Source organism: Plectropomus leopardus, chromosome 10 (genome assembly GCF_008729295.1).
Source record: "Plectropomus leopardus isolate mb chromosome 10, YSFRI_Pleo_2.0, whole genome shotgun sequence".
NCBI lineage: Eukaryota > Metazoa > Chordata > Actinopteri > Perciformes > Serranidae > Plectropomus > Plectropomus leopardus.
This window is the reverse complement of record NC_056472.1, coordinates 6,699,739-6,713,782: the sequence shown is the minus strand read 5'-3', so window position 1 is coordinate 6,713,782 and position 14,044 is coordinate 6,699,739. Positions and strand designations below refer to the sequence as shown.

Below are 14,044 nucleotides of genomic sequence, written 5' to 3'. Positions count from 1 at the left end.
GATTTTTCTTTTTTCTGTTTTTTCAATGTTTTATTTTTTATTTTTTCACTTATTTTCAGGTCATTTTCTTGTTCATTTTACTAAGTTCTTGCTCATTTTGGATAATTTCCTCTTTTGATATGTATTGCCTTTTTTCCCATATTTTGAAAGAAATCAAGCCAAATATACTGAGGTTTCAAAGGGTTTTAAAATGGCATTTTTTTTAAAATACCACAAGCACATGCACATTCAATGAGTATATGCAACTTGAACAAGATTTGGCTAAATATAAGATATAAGATGATTTTACATTTATTTGCTCTACATTAGCATCTGGCCTTTAACAGACTCTCATCTTTACATGTTTTGTGGTTGAATTGCATTCAAACTATGTAGAACTCTTAACTTTCCACTTGTTCAATCTTTACAGTATTCAAATCAGATTTATTGGCACAGATACACATTCAGCCTAAACATCAGATCACTTGCACACATTATTTACATCCAAACTGCAATTTGTATTATGATAAAGGAGGTGTTGCAAATGTATTCACACACTGACTATGACATTCTTATGTGAACAGAAATTCTCAAAGGCGAGTTACTGAAAGAAAATCCACTCCCTGAAATAACTGAACTGCATGAAAATCCATCACAACCCTGTTTAAACCAATTTTATAGACATACTGTTTGTAGAATATAGAAGCAATGTCAATGTTACAATTAAAAAGCATCAATACAAAAATCAATCAATCCCTGTCAATAGGCGATGACAGATAGAAGATGTCACTCACGGATCACCTGTGAAATGTGAGCAGAGGAAAAAATTAGACCGAGAACCAGAGAGCATCGCTCAAGTTTGACCTTATTCTGTCAAACTGTAAACCTGCGTTGTGTAATCTTCCAAATACACAAAAGATAGTTTTTACATTTACAAAACGGTTGCAAATTACTTCATTATTTTATTAAAACTGCACTTCTTTTAACTTTATGCCAGTACTTCCAAAGCTTTTTAGTGTGTGACCCCTTGAGACCCACTATTTCAAGTTATGGCCATAGTGTGGACATGAGCTGTAAGAACTGACCAGAGAGTGACTTTTCTCTCTCAGATTGCTGCATTTAAAGGGTTTTTAGAAGCCTAATGAGCTGAAATTATCCAGCAAAGAATTTGAGAAAACTCCAAAATAATAATTTTGTGCAACAGAAATCTACCCTTTTTAAAGTGTTGAGTGTTCAAGGGTTACTTATCCATAAACATTATATTACATACAGTGGATGTTAGTCGGCATGCCCTCAGCTTGGAGAAGCAGGCTGGAGTCCGACATGGAAGCTGAGCAATGTCCTGCTGTGGAGGGGGTCAGCTACAAAATGTATTTAAACCACCTAAATATGGTCCCACCCTAAAAAATCAATATCAGTTTAACTGTATGCAATATTAAGAGTATTTTGACTGCTTTATCTTAATGTCAGACATTACTTTCCACCTGAAAAATGGAGGTATTATATGGCTCTCTTCAAAGACAGACTCCATTGAGAAAAACAGTAGTTTAATATCGCTGACCACAGGAGCTGCTGCTCTACTGCTGCCTCAGACAGTTAGTGTTATTGGAGTGTCACAGTTTGTGCTATTGTGTGACGGCTGAAGCCCTTAACAGCTGAAAAAACTCAATATAACATGCATTTAAACCGATTTAACCTGCTTTTCAGGTGGGACTTTCTTGGTGGCTAAATTACATTTTGGTGCTGGTCCCCATCCACAGCAGCTAACTTAAATTTATATTTTCACAAGACCCAAAGAGCAACAACAATAACACCAACTTAAAAATATCAGTGGACTAAAAACAGCAATATTTTTAGTGTAGTGAAGTAGCAGAAAATGAAACTACTGTACTAAAGTACAAGTTTCTCAGTACAGTGGTTCAGTTAATGTACTTTCGACCAGTACATCACATCACATTTAGCATATCTGACTATTTTATTTCTTTTCATTTTCTCAGCTGAACACGAGCACTGGTTCTGCTGCACACCTGCTTCTCTTTAAAGCCCAATGAATTCACATCAGTTCACAATCTGAGCCAGATGATTAAACATAATACTCCTTCATTTAAAGCCAATATAATAAAACTAAAAATAGTTTACTTTCTTACACATTTGAATAGCTCGAGATGGTTCTGTAGCCATGTGCCCTATATTGCTTGACCTACATGCATGCAGACTGAGTAGGACCATAAACACCCTATATTATTTACAGAATTTAGCGCTTGAGGAGCCAAAGCATTTATTGTATTTACTGCAGCATGTGCAGCGGCAACTCGTGTGACACACTTTAACACACCATCTTCACAATTCAGGATCAAGCTGACGGGTCAGTGTTTTTTTTCTTTTATCTTTATTTATGTCCTTTTTTGTGGTGCTTCTACTGCAGATATGGCTCTTTATCTGAAAAGTTAAAAACCCTAAAAACCCAACCTGGATGGACATCTCTTTTCTTGTGTTGCGAGACACGTTTACACAAGTAGTTAAACCTTTGAACCCTGAGCCACTTGGATTGACGTTTTTTCAAAAAAATGGGGAAAGAAAGACAGGGAACAACTTAACAAGAAATTTCTCACAAATGGAAAGAAATTAGTCAATTTGGATTTTTTTTCTTAAAAAAGCTAGTGAAAAAATGTCCAGAAAACATTATTTATAATTATCATATTTTTTTTTAAATGCTGCTAAAAAATTATTAGTATTTTTTAATAATTTTTTGCAGGTTTGTTTGTTTTTTTTACTTTATGGATATTTTTTGGGTGCTAATTGACAGGTAATCATTTTGTGCTTTTACTAATTTCTTTCAAAATGTTGAAATCGCTCATTGTCTTCTTCCCATATTATAAAAGCAATCAAAACAATTTGCTCAGGTTTCAAAAGGTTTGAAAGGGAACTATACCCATTTTCAAATCCCATACATTATTTCTTTTGTCAGAGACGGTCCAAAAGTATTAGTAAACATAAATATCTCTCCAAAATTCAAAAACTTAATACTGCTAGAACTAAAATTGTGATGTCACTGGATGTGAAGCCTTGAGCTGCTCCATAGACTTTATACTTGATGAAATCACAAGTTTGAGCCTTTTTTTCTCTGGTTACTGGCTTTCAGAGAAAGTAGCTTATGTTAACAAATATTGATTGAACTTCCCTAGGTCAACAAAATAACTTTGGAATTTTTCATTTTGGAGGTGATCCCCTTTAAAATGATAAAATGTATGACTGGTTTAAGATATTTTAATCTATTACTTGCATTAATATTTGACCTCCACTACTGCTTTCGTTTTTTTCAGTAAGAGCAAAATTTAAGACTTTGTTATTACCTCCATCTAGTGGTTGTATTTTGAATTACATCATTGGGTTACTTACACTGGAGGTACTCCGTTACAATGTGTTCAGAAAGTTACTGGCATCAAAATACCCTTAACCCCTTGTGTAGTCTTAACATTCTGTTTACTCCTCTTAACCTTGGGGTAAAAAATGATCAGTCTTCACTAAATCACATATATAAATAAATAATATAAAAACAAATGAATATTTATAAATACATTTCTTTGTCTTTGTTTGTAGGCTTTAGAAGCTTAAACCCCAATTTTTAAGAATAATTTTAAATAGGAAACTATTGTTCATCACACTGCAAAATCTGACAAGTTGATCTTACTTAAAATAATCTTGGAAACTGATTGCCTTGAAAAAGGAAAGTAAATATAACCATACATCATGTTAATAACTATACATCCTAATTTGTGTAAGTGTTGAGTGTACTTGAATTTAGCTGAGTTTACTTAATTTTATGAAGTTGCTGCAACTTCAAAATGACAAGTTTAATGATCTTGTTCTTTCTAAGTTTGAGCAACTTCAGGAAACCAAGTTAGTCTGACTTTACTTGTTCATGACAAAGAGGATTTTGCCATAAATGAACTTAAAAGATCTGCAAGTTCTGTTTTCTTGACATGTTTAAGAACGTGCAAATATGACTAGTATGCCGATAGAATACAGATATACAGTATAGCACAGCTTTGTTGAAGTTGCTAAAAATTGAAAAAATTATAAAATATTTATTTAATCTTGTCATTTTTAGGTTGCAACAACTTAACAAAATTAAGCAAATATAGCTAAGTTTTAAGTAAATGTATAAAACCCTTTTTTCTATACCTATATTTAACCAGGAATACTCCCACTGAGATTCAAAATCTCTTTTCCAAGGTAGTCCTGGCCAAGACAGCAGAGTTTCACTAGTTATATTTGCTTACATTTTTCAATGCAATCCATTTCATAGTTTTTTTTATAGTTAATTTTTGTAAGTCCACAATGAGGGAGGTGGTTGTATATTTATAATTAATAATCGCTTTTGTGCACAGGCTGGAAAGTGTTGTCGATAGAAAAGGACTGAACAGTTAGTTTGGACAGAAAAGGTCATATTGCTGATGTTGTTCCAATAGTATAAACATGTAACGCAATTGACTTTGCAATATTAAAATAATATTCAATTGATAGGGATTCACGATAATGTCAGAACATCAGTGGTATTGGCAGATATTGGCTTTAAAATTAAAATATCAGAATCAGCCAACATGCTGATTTCTGCCAATATGACAAACCGATATATTTTTGTAATGACAAAGTGAACATGTACAAAACATCAACCTGAAGTTGAAATATTTTTCTTGTGCTGCCCAATGAAGGACTATTATTGAAAAGCATTGTATCTTATGTCTCCATCTGCTGGTGGAATAATATTATGTGATATAAATTCCATCACAGAAGAGACTTGATGATCACTAAAATTAGGTGGAGAAAAAGTGGATATATCAATATTGGTTATTAACCAAATGAGTTGTTATATATCAGATATTGGAAAAAAATCCAATATCATGCATCCCTATCTAGTACTCCGTTAATCTCTGATGGCATGTCCAAGGACACAAACTCAATTATTGGCTATTACAAAAAAAAAAAAGTGTTATTAACTTATCATTAAGGACATTTATCATTTTTTATTTTTCCTTTTATTGTAATCTGTTACAAAGTTGCTTTTTTAAGCTTTTTTTTTTGTTATTTTGACATATTTGTGAATGAAGTGAAATCCTGTTACACAAATGCATAGCAACACTGTAATAACTTAAAAGTCTGAAAGAGACCTACATGTGCATAGATATATTACTTCATGCCTATGATTTTTACTGACAATGCAAATACAGTTAAAATGAAAATATGTTGAGAAATAAATGTCAAGTAAACTGTGACTTCTTTTACCTACTCAGCACCCGGAGCTCGGCTTTGCTTTTTGCTTTCCCGAAGGTGAACTCCACCACTCCGCTCATGTCCGGGGAGGTTTGTCTGAGGGTCAGCCTGTGGACCGTGCCCATCTTCTCCAGCAGGACCCGGGAGCTCGGCTGTAAGGGCTCTCCATTCAGAGTCCACACGGGCGCGTTGAGGACGGGGACTGACACCTCACATTCAAAGCAGGCTTCATCGGGGGCCATGACTTCCACATCTGTCAGCTCTCTGACCATTAACTGTGACTGAGCTGAGTCAGAGCAGAAAGAGAGAGAAAGCTGTGAACTTATAACACTTTCTTTTTTTTCAGCAAGGTTGCCTCCTGGTGAATTTGGAGTCTTTTCATTGGTCTTCATCTAATTATTGAAAATTTGATTTTCAATAAAAAATTATCCTCATATCCTCATTTTGCTTGATTTTTACTCCCTTTGTTTTTTGGGCTCAAGGTATAATAATTATATGTGTTTCACAACAGACATTTTGACATTTTTAATTTTTCTGCTGTGATGTGTCCAAAAAGTGCTGACCCTTTTGATAAGGTCAGGTTTGGTTACTAAGAAATGTTATCATTTAACAAGTTAACCTTTGAAACTTCAGAAAATTAATTTTATTTCTTTTAAAAATATGGGAAGAGGCCAATGAGCACACTAAAGGAGAAATGACACAGAAATTAGCAAGAAACAACCAAAAAACATAACAAGGAAATTACCTGAAAAACTGCTTTACAATTATAGCAATTCTGTGCAAATAATTTAAAATACATAGTTATGATAATAATAAATATAATTTTTCCCTATTTTTTTTCTTCAAAATTTACTGGTTTTTTTGCAAGTTGCGGGACATTTTCTTGACAGGTTGCATATTGACTTTTTTCCCCTTTTTAATATATTGGAGTTCAGTGGTTTAAATACTTGTGAAAGGCATTTGAATGCGCCTCAAAAAGGTAATTTTGATCCAGGTTTCAAAGGGTTAAGTACCATGCTCATCAGGACGCTTTTAATTTATAAAAAGAATTATTATGACAGTCTGTCTCCAGCGGGTTGGATTAGGTCTGAAATTCAATATGAATTCAAGCTGACCACAGCAGTTGTGTGAGCAGCTCTGTTTCCCCTTTTCCACCAACATGGAGCCGGTTCAGTTCAGGTTCCAGTACCTAATTTTGAACTATTTCAACCAAAAAACAAAAAAGTTTTAGAACCAAAAAATTAAAATAAATTAGTAAAAAAAGCTGAGAATTAAAAAGAAAAGCAGGTATTTCCTGACCTTAAGTGTAAACCATAACACCATAAGTGGGTGCGTCATATTCCACAGGTTGCACAGATAAAAAAGGTCAAGTGGGAAATTGTCAGAAAAAAAGTTTGCAGTGGTCTCATTGATAGTTTGTCTATGCTGATTTATTGGCTAAAAACAAATTATTATTAGAAGTATTAACAGAAGAAAAGTTTGCAGGTAAACAATGTAATCTGCAATTTTGTTGCTTTTGTTTACTTCCACTGTGCACTGTGCAACGCCCTGCGCTGATGACACACCCTGATTACAGTGGTTAAAGCCATGACACACAAAGCTGACATGCGAGAACTAACAGTGATGAAAGCCCCCTGCTGGGTCGCCCCCTGCTGTGTTGCTTGGTGTGTCATGGCCTTTAAGGTGGCCAAGTCAATGGCAAGCAAGCTAACGGACAGCCAAAAAGCACCTTACATTAGCATGGCTTGTCCATGAGACAGCCCCAAGGTTCTATGAAACCTCACCAGAACCGGTTCAAAGAAACAAAGCTTATTTGGTGTAAAAGAGGTATGTGAGGGGCTGCAAGTCACCTTTCAATCCTTCATCACAACAAATGTTTAAAAAAATCAAGAACTGTGCAAAATGGCTAGAGTTAAAGGAATATGGGCATGTCAAAAAAAGGAGGTTGACTGTGATGTCCCACTATGACGGAAGAAAATACAAGTGTGAGCTTTTCTCCAGTAGGGGGAGCTATGAAGTTATGTATGAGATCCTCTGCTCCCTCTGCCTTAGTAGAGGAAGCATGGTTGATGGGCTATGACATCTTAAGCCCTGGTATTTGTCACTCCTGTCTATACTTTTTATAGGACAATCAATAACACACACACCAATAACAAGAGCAATGGTATGCTATATATGTTATCCTGTTAACAAATAGCACCTAGTATAGCTTCTTTTTTTGGATGAGTATGCCTATTCAGATTACATTTTTTTGCACTGCATTGCATTCTATCACACAGATTATAATTTTTAATAATTTTGCAAAATTATAAATTACTTAGTGCTGAAATGGCTCATGAACCCTCTTACCCACTACTGTCAGTTTGGCAGAGCATGTGTACTCTCCAACCTGCACGCTGTACATGCCCTCATCATCGAGAACCACTTGCTGGATGATCAGTTTGCGATAACAGCCTTCGCTGCAGATCTCGAAACGCTCTGAGGGCAGGATGACATTGGCGCCTTTGTACCAGCGAATGCTACATCTGGGGTTAGATACAGTGCAGTCGAGGAGCACGCGGCTCTTTTCAAGGGCAGTCGTATCTTGCAGAGGTTTCACTATGTTGACAGGAAGCTCTGAGAGGGACAAAGTGCAATTTAGATTCATCATAAACCATTCATAAAAAACCTAACATGTCCACATTTGGCATTATATTATATGTAAACCTTGTATAATCTATTCATTTTACCTTCCACCTCCAAATAAGCAACACATTCAACATGTCTGGTCACAAACTTGATCTCTCCAGAGTCCTCTGCTTTCACATTGCACATAAGAAGAAAATGTTTGGTCCCTGAAATAAGAATAAAATAAGCAAATAATAAGCCAGATAATAATTTGCTTAATTCTAATGGCTAAAAATATCCAACGTGTGTGTGTGTGTGTGTGTAGACTATCAAAGCATTTTTTTTACACTATTTATAAGCAGAGAATCATCATCAGAGCTGTACAGGAACAATGAAATGCATGTTTGTAATTCAGAAGCTGACCTTCCTGCCGGATCTTGATGGTGCTTGTGGGCTGTATCCTCTCTCCATTTCTGTACCATTCTCCTGGCACATCCTCCACTGAGACCTCACAGACAAACACCGCGTTCTGATCTTCCTGGATGTCCAAGTCTTCCAGGCCCTGCAGGATCTGCAGCTCACGCTCTGCCAAGAGGATGAATAGAATTAAAATAGGCGCCTGGATCTTAAATTTGTCAAACCTCAATTAAAAAAGTAACATTTATAACAGCCACAGCTTCTTTTTTAATTTTTAATTTTTTTTTGTCAGAACATGACCTAGGAAGGAGCATGATGTCTGTGCTCCAGTATATGAATCCCTTTTCCTTCTTTAAAGACTGTAAATATAATAGAACTCTCTGTGCCACAGCCTGCAAGTGTACATTCATTGGTAATTTCAGGCTGTGATATTGTTCTGTCATTAACTCAAAGCCAAATAAGAAACTTTAAGACTTTTATAAAAAAATAAATAAGTACATTTCGATAACAGAGTTGTCATTGCTACCAGTCTAGCCACCAGTAACAGTACTATGGCAGTGCCTACTTTTCATAAAGCTTAAAACTAATAATGCTAATATTTATTATTATAATTATCTTTATTATATTTATTATTTTTATTTGTATAGGCTAGCACTTTTAAAACCCTGTGTTTACAAAGTGCTTTGACAAACAAAGCAAAAGAAGAAATTCGAAATATGGAAAGCAATACTACAACAACCATAAATCTCATAAAGTTACATGACTTTGATGAGGTATTTAAATTTGTAACATTACCTATCACAATGACCTTAGCCAGCAACCACGTCATTGGTCACCTGACCAAACAAACAACCAACAATGTTGGTCAACAGGACAAAGGTCATGGTCGCTTTCATAAGTGACAAGTAATTGCCTATATGGGCAGTTAATGTTCATGGTGTCATTTTATTCAAGCCTGAACAACATTCAACAATTTTCTGTTTTACTAATCTTATATGCTTATTTGATCTTGTTTGTATTGAACGTATGGTCTTGGTGACGTACATACGCAGTTCAAATTTAACGCGGAGGCTCCGCCCACTCGGCGCGCGCCGGCGTGGGAATGGCGCAGACCGGAAACTGTCCAATCAGCCCCACCTGGAGTCACCTGTGTGGGTGAACGAAGCAACACAATTTTGCGCTTCTCAAGCTATCGCTAGCAACTTAACCGAGGATGTTTTTGGCGCCATATGTTCGGAAATAAAACACTTCCCACTTTTAAAGAGAAGCAGCGCATTGTAGCAGCTAACGGAGGGGTGGCTAACAGCGGCTAACAGCGGCTAACAGCAACAAAGATGCCAGCACTTATCTGCCATTGCGAGAGTGAAGTAAGGGTAGGTGCTGTTAACAGTTGTTCTGCTTAAAATGATCTGACCTAGCATCGCCAAACTATACACTGTGTGTACAGTGCTGTGAAGGTTAGCTTACGTTACTATGACTTGCAGTTACAACCTCACTTAATTGGAAACATATCACCCAAACTTAAACTGTGTTGCTTTCACATTATGGTCATAACGAATGTTACAACGAACGACTGTCAAAGTAGTGAAAGCACAGGCGGCACTAATGTCAAAAAGTATGGTGAAATGTCACAGTGAGCTATTGTGCAGAGTACAAGTCAGGATAAATTGAATACATGAAGTATTTATTTCTTAACAACACCTGTGTTTTTTCATGTTATGTCATGTTAAATGTCTGCCCACTGTTTTGCTGGTATTTTTAAGTGTTAGTTTAACGTTAAAGATATGTTTCTCTGAGTAGATTTAGTGCTGAGTCAAAATTCTATTTTTGGAGCACTGACCAGCTGCATTGTTGATTAGCTAAAATAACTTTTGAGTCATTCTAGCTAACTGTTAAAAAGTCGGTGAGGGACTGGATCAAGTTATCATGTCATTTGTATGTAAAGGACCTACCTGTAGCTGGTCAAACGTCTTTAAGTTCTCTAAAGAGAAGGATTTTCTGAAGTGGGGTTGAATATGCTACTTATCTAGAGACACTATATTAAATGCAGTAGTTGGTATGCCCCCTCATTAAAGAAGCAGGCTGGAGTCCGATTCAGAATTAAAGCAATGTATTCATGTGAATGGGAGTCAGCAACAAAACCTATTATAGCCATCCAAACAAACAAACAAACAAACAAACAAAACCTAAAAAAATCCCTAAAAAATCATTATCAACCTGAGTGTGCCTCTCTGTCAGACAACCCATTTTCACGAGGAAGCCGTTTATGGCTTCAGTTCCCCATGTATACTCTCTTCAAAGCCACCAGACTCAATAGTCAATAACTGAATTTTTAGCTTGCCGAATAGCGGAGCTGATGGTCAGCTGCTGCTTTCATCAGTCAGTTTGTGTTATTGTGTGACTTTGTTGAATCTGTGCCAACCCTTTTAAAAACCCCAAGTCAAACAATAACACAGAAAAATTGACTTTCTGAGGAAGTGGTAGACCAGAAGCTCCTGTGTTCAGCAAGTTTATTTACTGTCTGGCTTAAAAGAGAGAGATATAGAGAAAGCCTCATATTCCTGATGTGAATTACTGTCTTAGAACATTGTTAAGCTATGAAAATATTTTAAACATAGCCAGTGGTGTGATCTAACTAAATAATAATACTTTGTTACAGTACTGTTTGGGACTATCTGTACTAAGTTGCAAAATGAGACCTTGTTTTTCTAAAAGTAAATTATAGGTTCCATTTGTATGGTGGGAAACGTTACGAACAAGTAAACCTCTTAATCCTTAGAATTCTGACTGCTTTCTTTCAATATAATAATGTTACTTTTGAAACTTATACTTTAAAATTGTTACTCAAGTATTATTCTAATCTGTGATGTCAACTTCTATCAGCCTTTTTTTAGTAAGACATCTGTACTTTTACTAAAATAGGCTGTGGGTTCAGGCACCTCATCCACCACTAAATTTAGCTTATACTTAAACTGATATTGATTTAAAAAAAAAAAAAATTCTTTTTTAGGTGGCTAATGTACATTTTGCCGCTGACCCATCCAAAGTTGAACAATGCTTAGCTTCCATGTTGGACTCCAGTCTGTTTTTCCTAACTGGGGGCATGCTGACTGACTGTTGTATGCAATGTTTAAATACTCCCCTAAACCCCGCCTCAAAAAATCTGAATTAAGTGTCCTGTAGCTGAGTTAGCCACATTTCTTGACAAATTACTGATGCAAGGTGGTGTAAAAAAATGTAACATGCAGCTTGTGTATGCAGCTAATAGCTCTGTGGCCTCTAGTTTCTCACAATAATTAGGTAGAAATGGACTATGACATTACCCAGGGTTTAAGGCCTTTGGTATGTTATGATCTGGGCTTTCAGTGTTTTAGTATTTTCCAACCCATTAAGTGCTGTTCTGTGTAATTATATTACACATCCTCAGCCAACTCATACCACCGTATCACACCGCTGTGAAACTTGTGGCTTTGTGTGTAGTTTACAGTAAAAGACAGCTGATTTTACCATAGACGTCCACGGTGCAGGATGTAGTGGCATCTCCAGCATCGCAGGTGTACATGCCACAGTCACTGACATGACATTTCATGATCTGAAGAAAACGTTTCCGTCCCATTGCATAAATGCGCAAATCCTTGCTTGGCTTCACCTCAACCCCATTCTGAAAAGTATAAAAAACAACAACACTGATTTAATTTCAAATACAATAATAATAGCCAAACATCCTAAACTGTATGTGATGCATTTTTTCAATAGCGATTGTAAAGCTGACATCATGTCATGCAAATTGTTCTGGACAGGATCAGGATCATGTTGTGTTATTTGCTCCTACTATGGTGGTCAAATAGCAGTATTTGAAAAAACTAACTATGACAAACAGCATGGGTCCGTGTGACTTGGCAGCTTAAGTCTGAATTTCACATCCCGATGTACTTCTTCCACTCTCATACCCACACTTTGTCAACTATATCTGGCTTTTGGACTTTGTGCATACACTTTGGTGATACAGCGCTTACCTCACAAGGTGGCACCCTCGCCCCACACTGTGTGAGTTACCTTCACATACTTTTAAGTGAAATATATATTTTTGTTATTTGTCTATACTGATCATAACAAAGTTGTGTCATAATGTGTCATTAAAGATGTTGGCTGTTTAGAGAGAGTTGTGATCTTTAGGGCGTCCATCATGATGATTTAGTGCTTTGTGTAAGGGCTAGTCATGTAAACAAGCAATCAGCATTCCTTAACTTTGCTGACTTACATGCAGTCTGAAGATTGCTGTATTATGGAAGTGTATATTGCAGTAACTACAGTTTATGGGTTAAAGCATGCTTGAATTGTGATAGCTGGAACTTCTGGACAAATCTTTAAAGTTAAATCTGCTTACCTTTAACACCCTGTCAGAGAGCTTTTCAATTTGTCAAGTTAAAAAACGGTGTGTTCACAGTGTGTAATTGGGAGAAGTCAGGGAAAAAAATCAATACAGCAGAGTATAATATTTTGTTAGGCTATATTGTACTGATACACAAATGCCAAGTATACATTTTTTTATTAGATACACAATTACTATAGCAAATACAAACTAATCTTTTGGAAAGGTACTATAATAATAAAAAAATGTATTGCTTTTTCATTCTGCTATATATCTTGCTGCATTAAAAATCATCAGCATGAGCAGGTTTATCCTATTTGATGAAACAGATGTTGACATTTTTTTCATTTGGGGACATTATTCACAGTTAAAAGGTTATAAATCATATTTGTTGGAATAATCAGCATATCGCAAAACATTTAAAATTGCAGTATATTTTATTGTGACTAACTTATCCTGATAATATTATATTGTAAGGCCTCTGATGAATCCAACCCGTAGTTTTTTGGGCAACAATATTGCCGATAAAGCTTTTGTGAACCATGAGTTAAACCGTCTTGTAGCAGGAGATTTTACTTTGGCTATGCATTTTTCTGACTTTTGACTTCTTTTGTTAGAAGTGAACTGATGTTGATAACTAATAACAACTAATAACATCTTGTAACAATTTATCATCGATTGTCTTGGCTCTGGCGTTTTGTGAAAATCATGAATATTGTTGGCTATAAAAAAACCAAACAAACCAATCCAACACTTACCTTCGTCCATTTCACATCAACGTTGTGTCTTGACAGTTCACACTCAAGAGAGATTACTGCCCCGTCAGGGAACCTCTGGTCCTCCAGCTTTCTGAGAATGGTCACTGGGGGCTCTGGTGGAGAAAAAGCATGCTCGGTAAGGTAAGAAAAAACATTCTTAAACTTCTCAAAACAAGGCACAAGTGTGTGCGTTGCTGCTCAAAATTAAAGTAGCGATACAGTTATGTGGACTAATTTACCATGATGAGATTTTCATCCAATTGTCATCACCAGAGTTTTAACCACTGGCTCAAAGGGATAATGCATACTTAGTGACTTGGCATGGAGCGGATTATTTTACAGCAGGAGGTTAAACTAGCACCTGACAGATATGAGTGAACAGAGCTACTGCTTTTCACTGGGTTATGCTAGGCTACTTTATGTTTGTAACGTGAGCCCGGATAAAGCCAACAGAAGTAGAGCCGTCACTCTATTCTATTATCATGCCTCAACTCGTTGGCATCCGGTCTGCTCTGAGTGGACCACTTTAGCTACCAGTCTGAGGTCACAACAAAATTAGTACAGTAAAATCTTGTTTTGGTAGTACTGCGGTATACTGTACATGGTTTATGAGTTGGAAAATTACAAAGCAGGCCTT

The 14,044-nt window shown here is 36.1% G+C and overlaps 1 protein-coding gene across 2 annotated transcripts in view; it reads right to left on the bottom strand.

Moving 5' to 3' along the window:
* Positions 1 to 141: 141 nt before the first annotated feature.
* The window catches only part of obsl1b (obscurin like cytoskeletal adaptor 1b), a 41,820-nt gene continuing 27,917 nt past the window's right edge, over positions 142 to 14,044 (bottom strand). For both annotated transcript variants that reach the window (XM_042495173.1, XM_042495172.1), the window contains exons 19-25: positions 13,408 to 13,520; positions 11,785 to 11,938; positions 8,284 to 8,445; positions 7,983 to 8,087; positions 7,603 to 7,869; positions 5,270 to 5,539; positions 142 to 780 (exon numbers count right to left, since the gene is read on the bottom strand). In XM_042495173.1, coding sequence (XP_042351107.1) covers positions 770 to 780; positions 5,270 to 5,539; positions 7,603 to 7,869; positions 7,983 to 8,087; positions 8,284 to 8,445; positions 11,785 to 11,938; positions 13,408 to 13,520 — 1,082 coding nt within the window. In that variant the 3' untranslated portion in view covers positions 142 to 769. The remainder of the gene's footprint in view (positions 781 to 5,269; positions 5,540 to 7,602; positions 7,870 to 7,982; positions 8,088 to 8,283; positions 8,446 to 11,784; positions 11,939 to 13,407; positions 13,521 to 14,044) is intronic.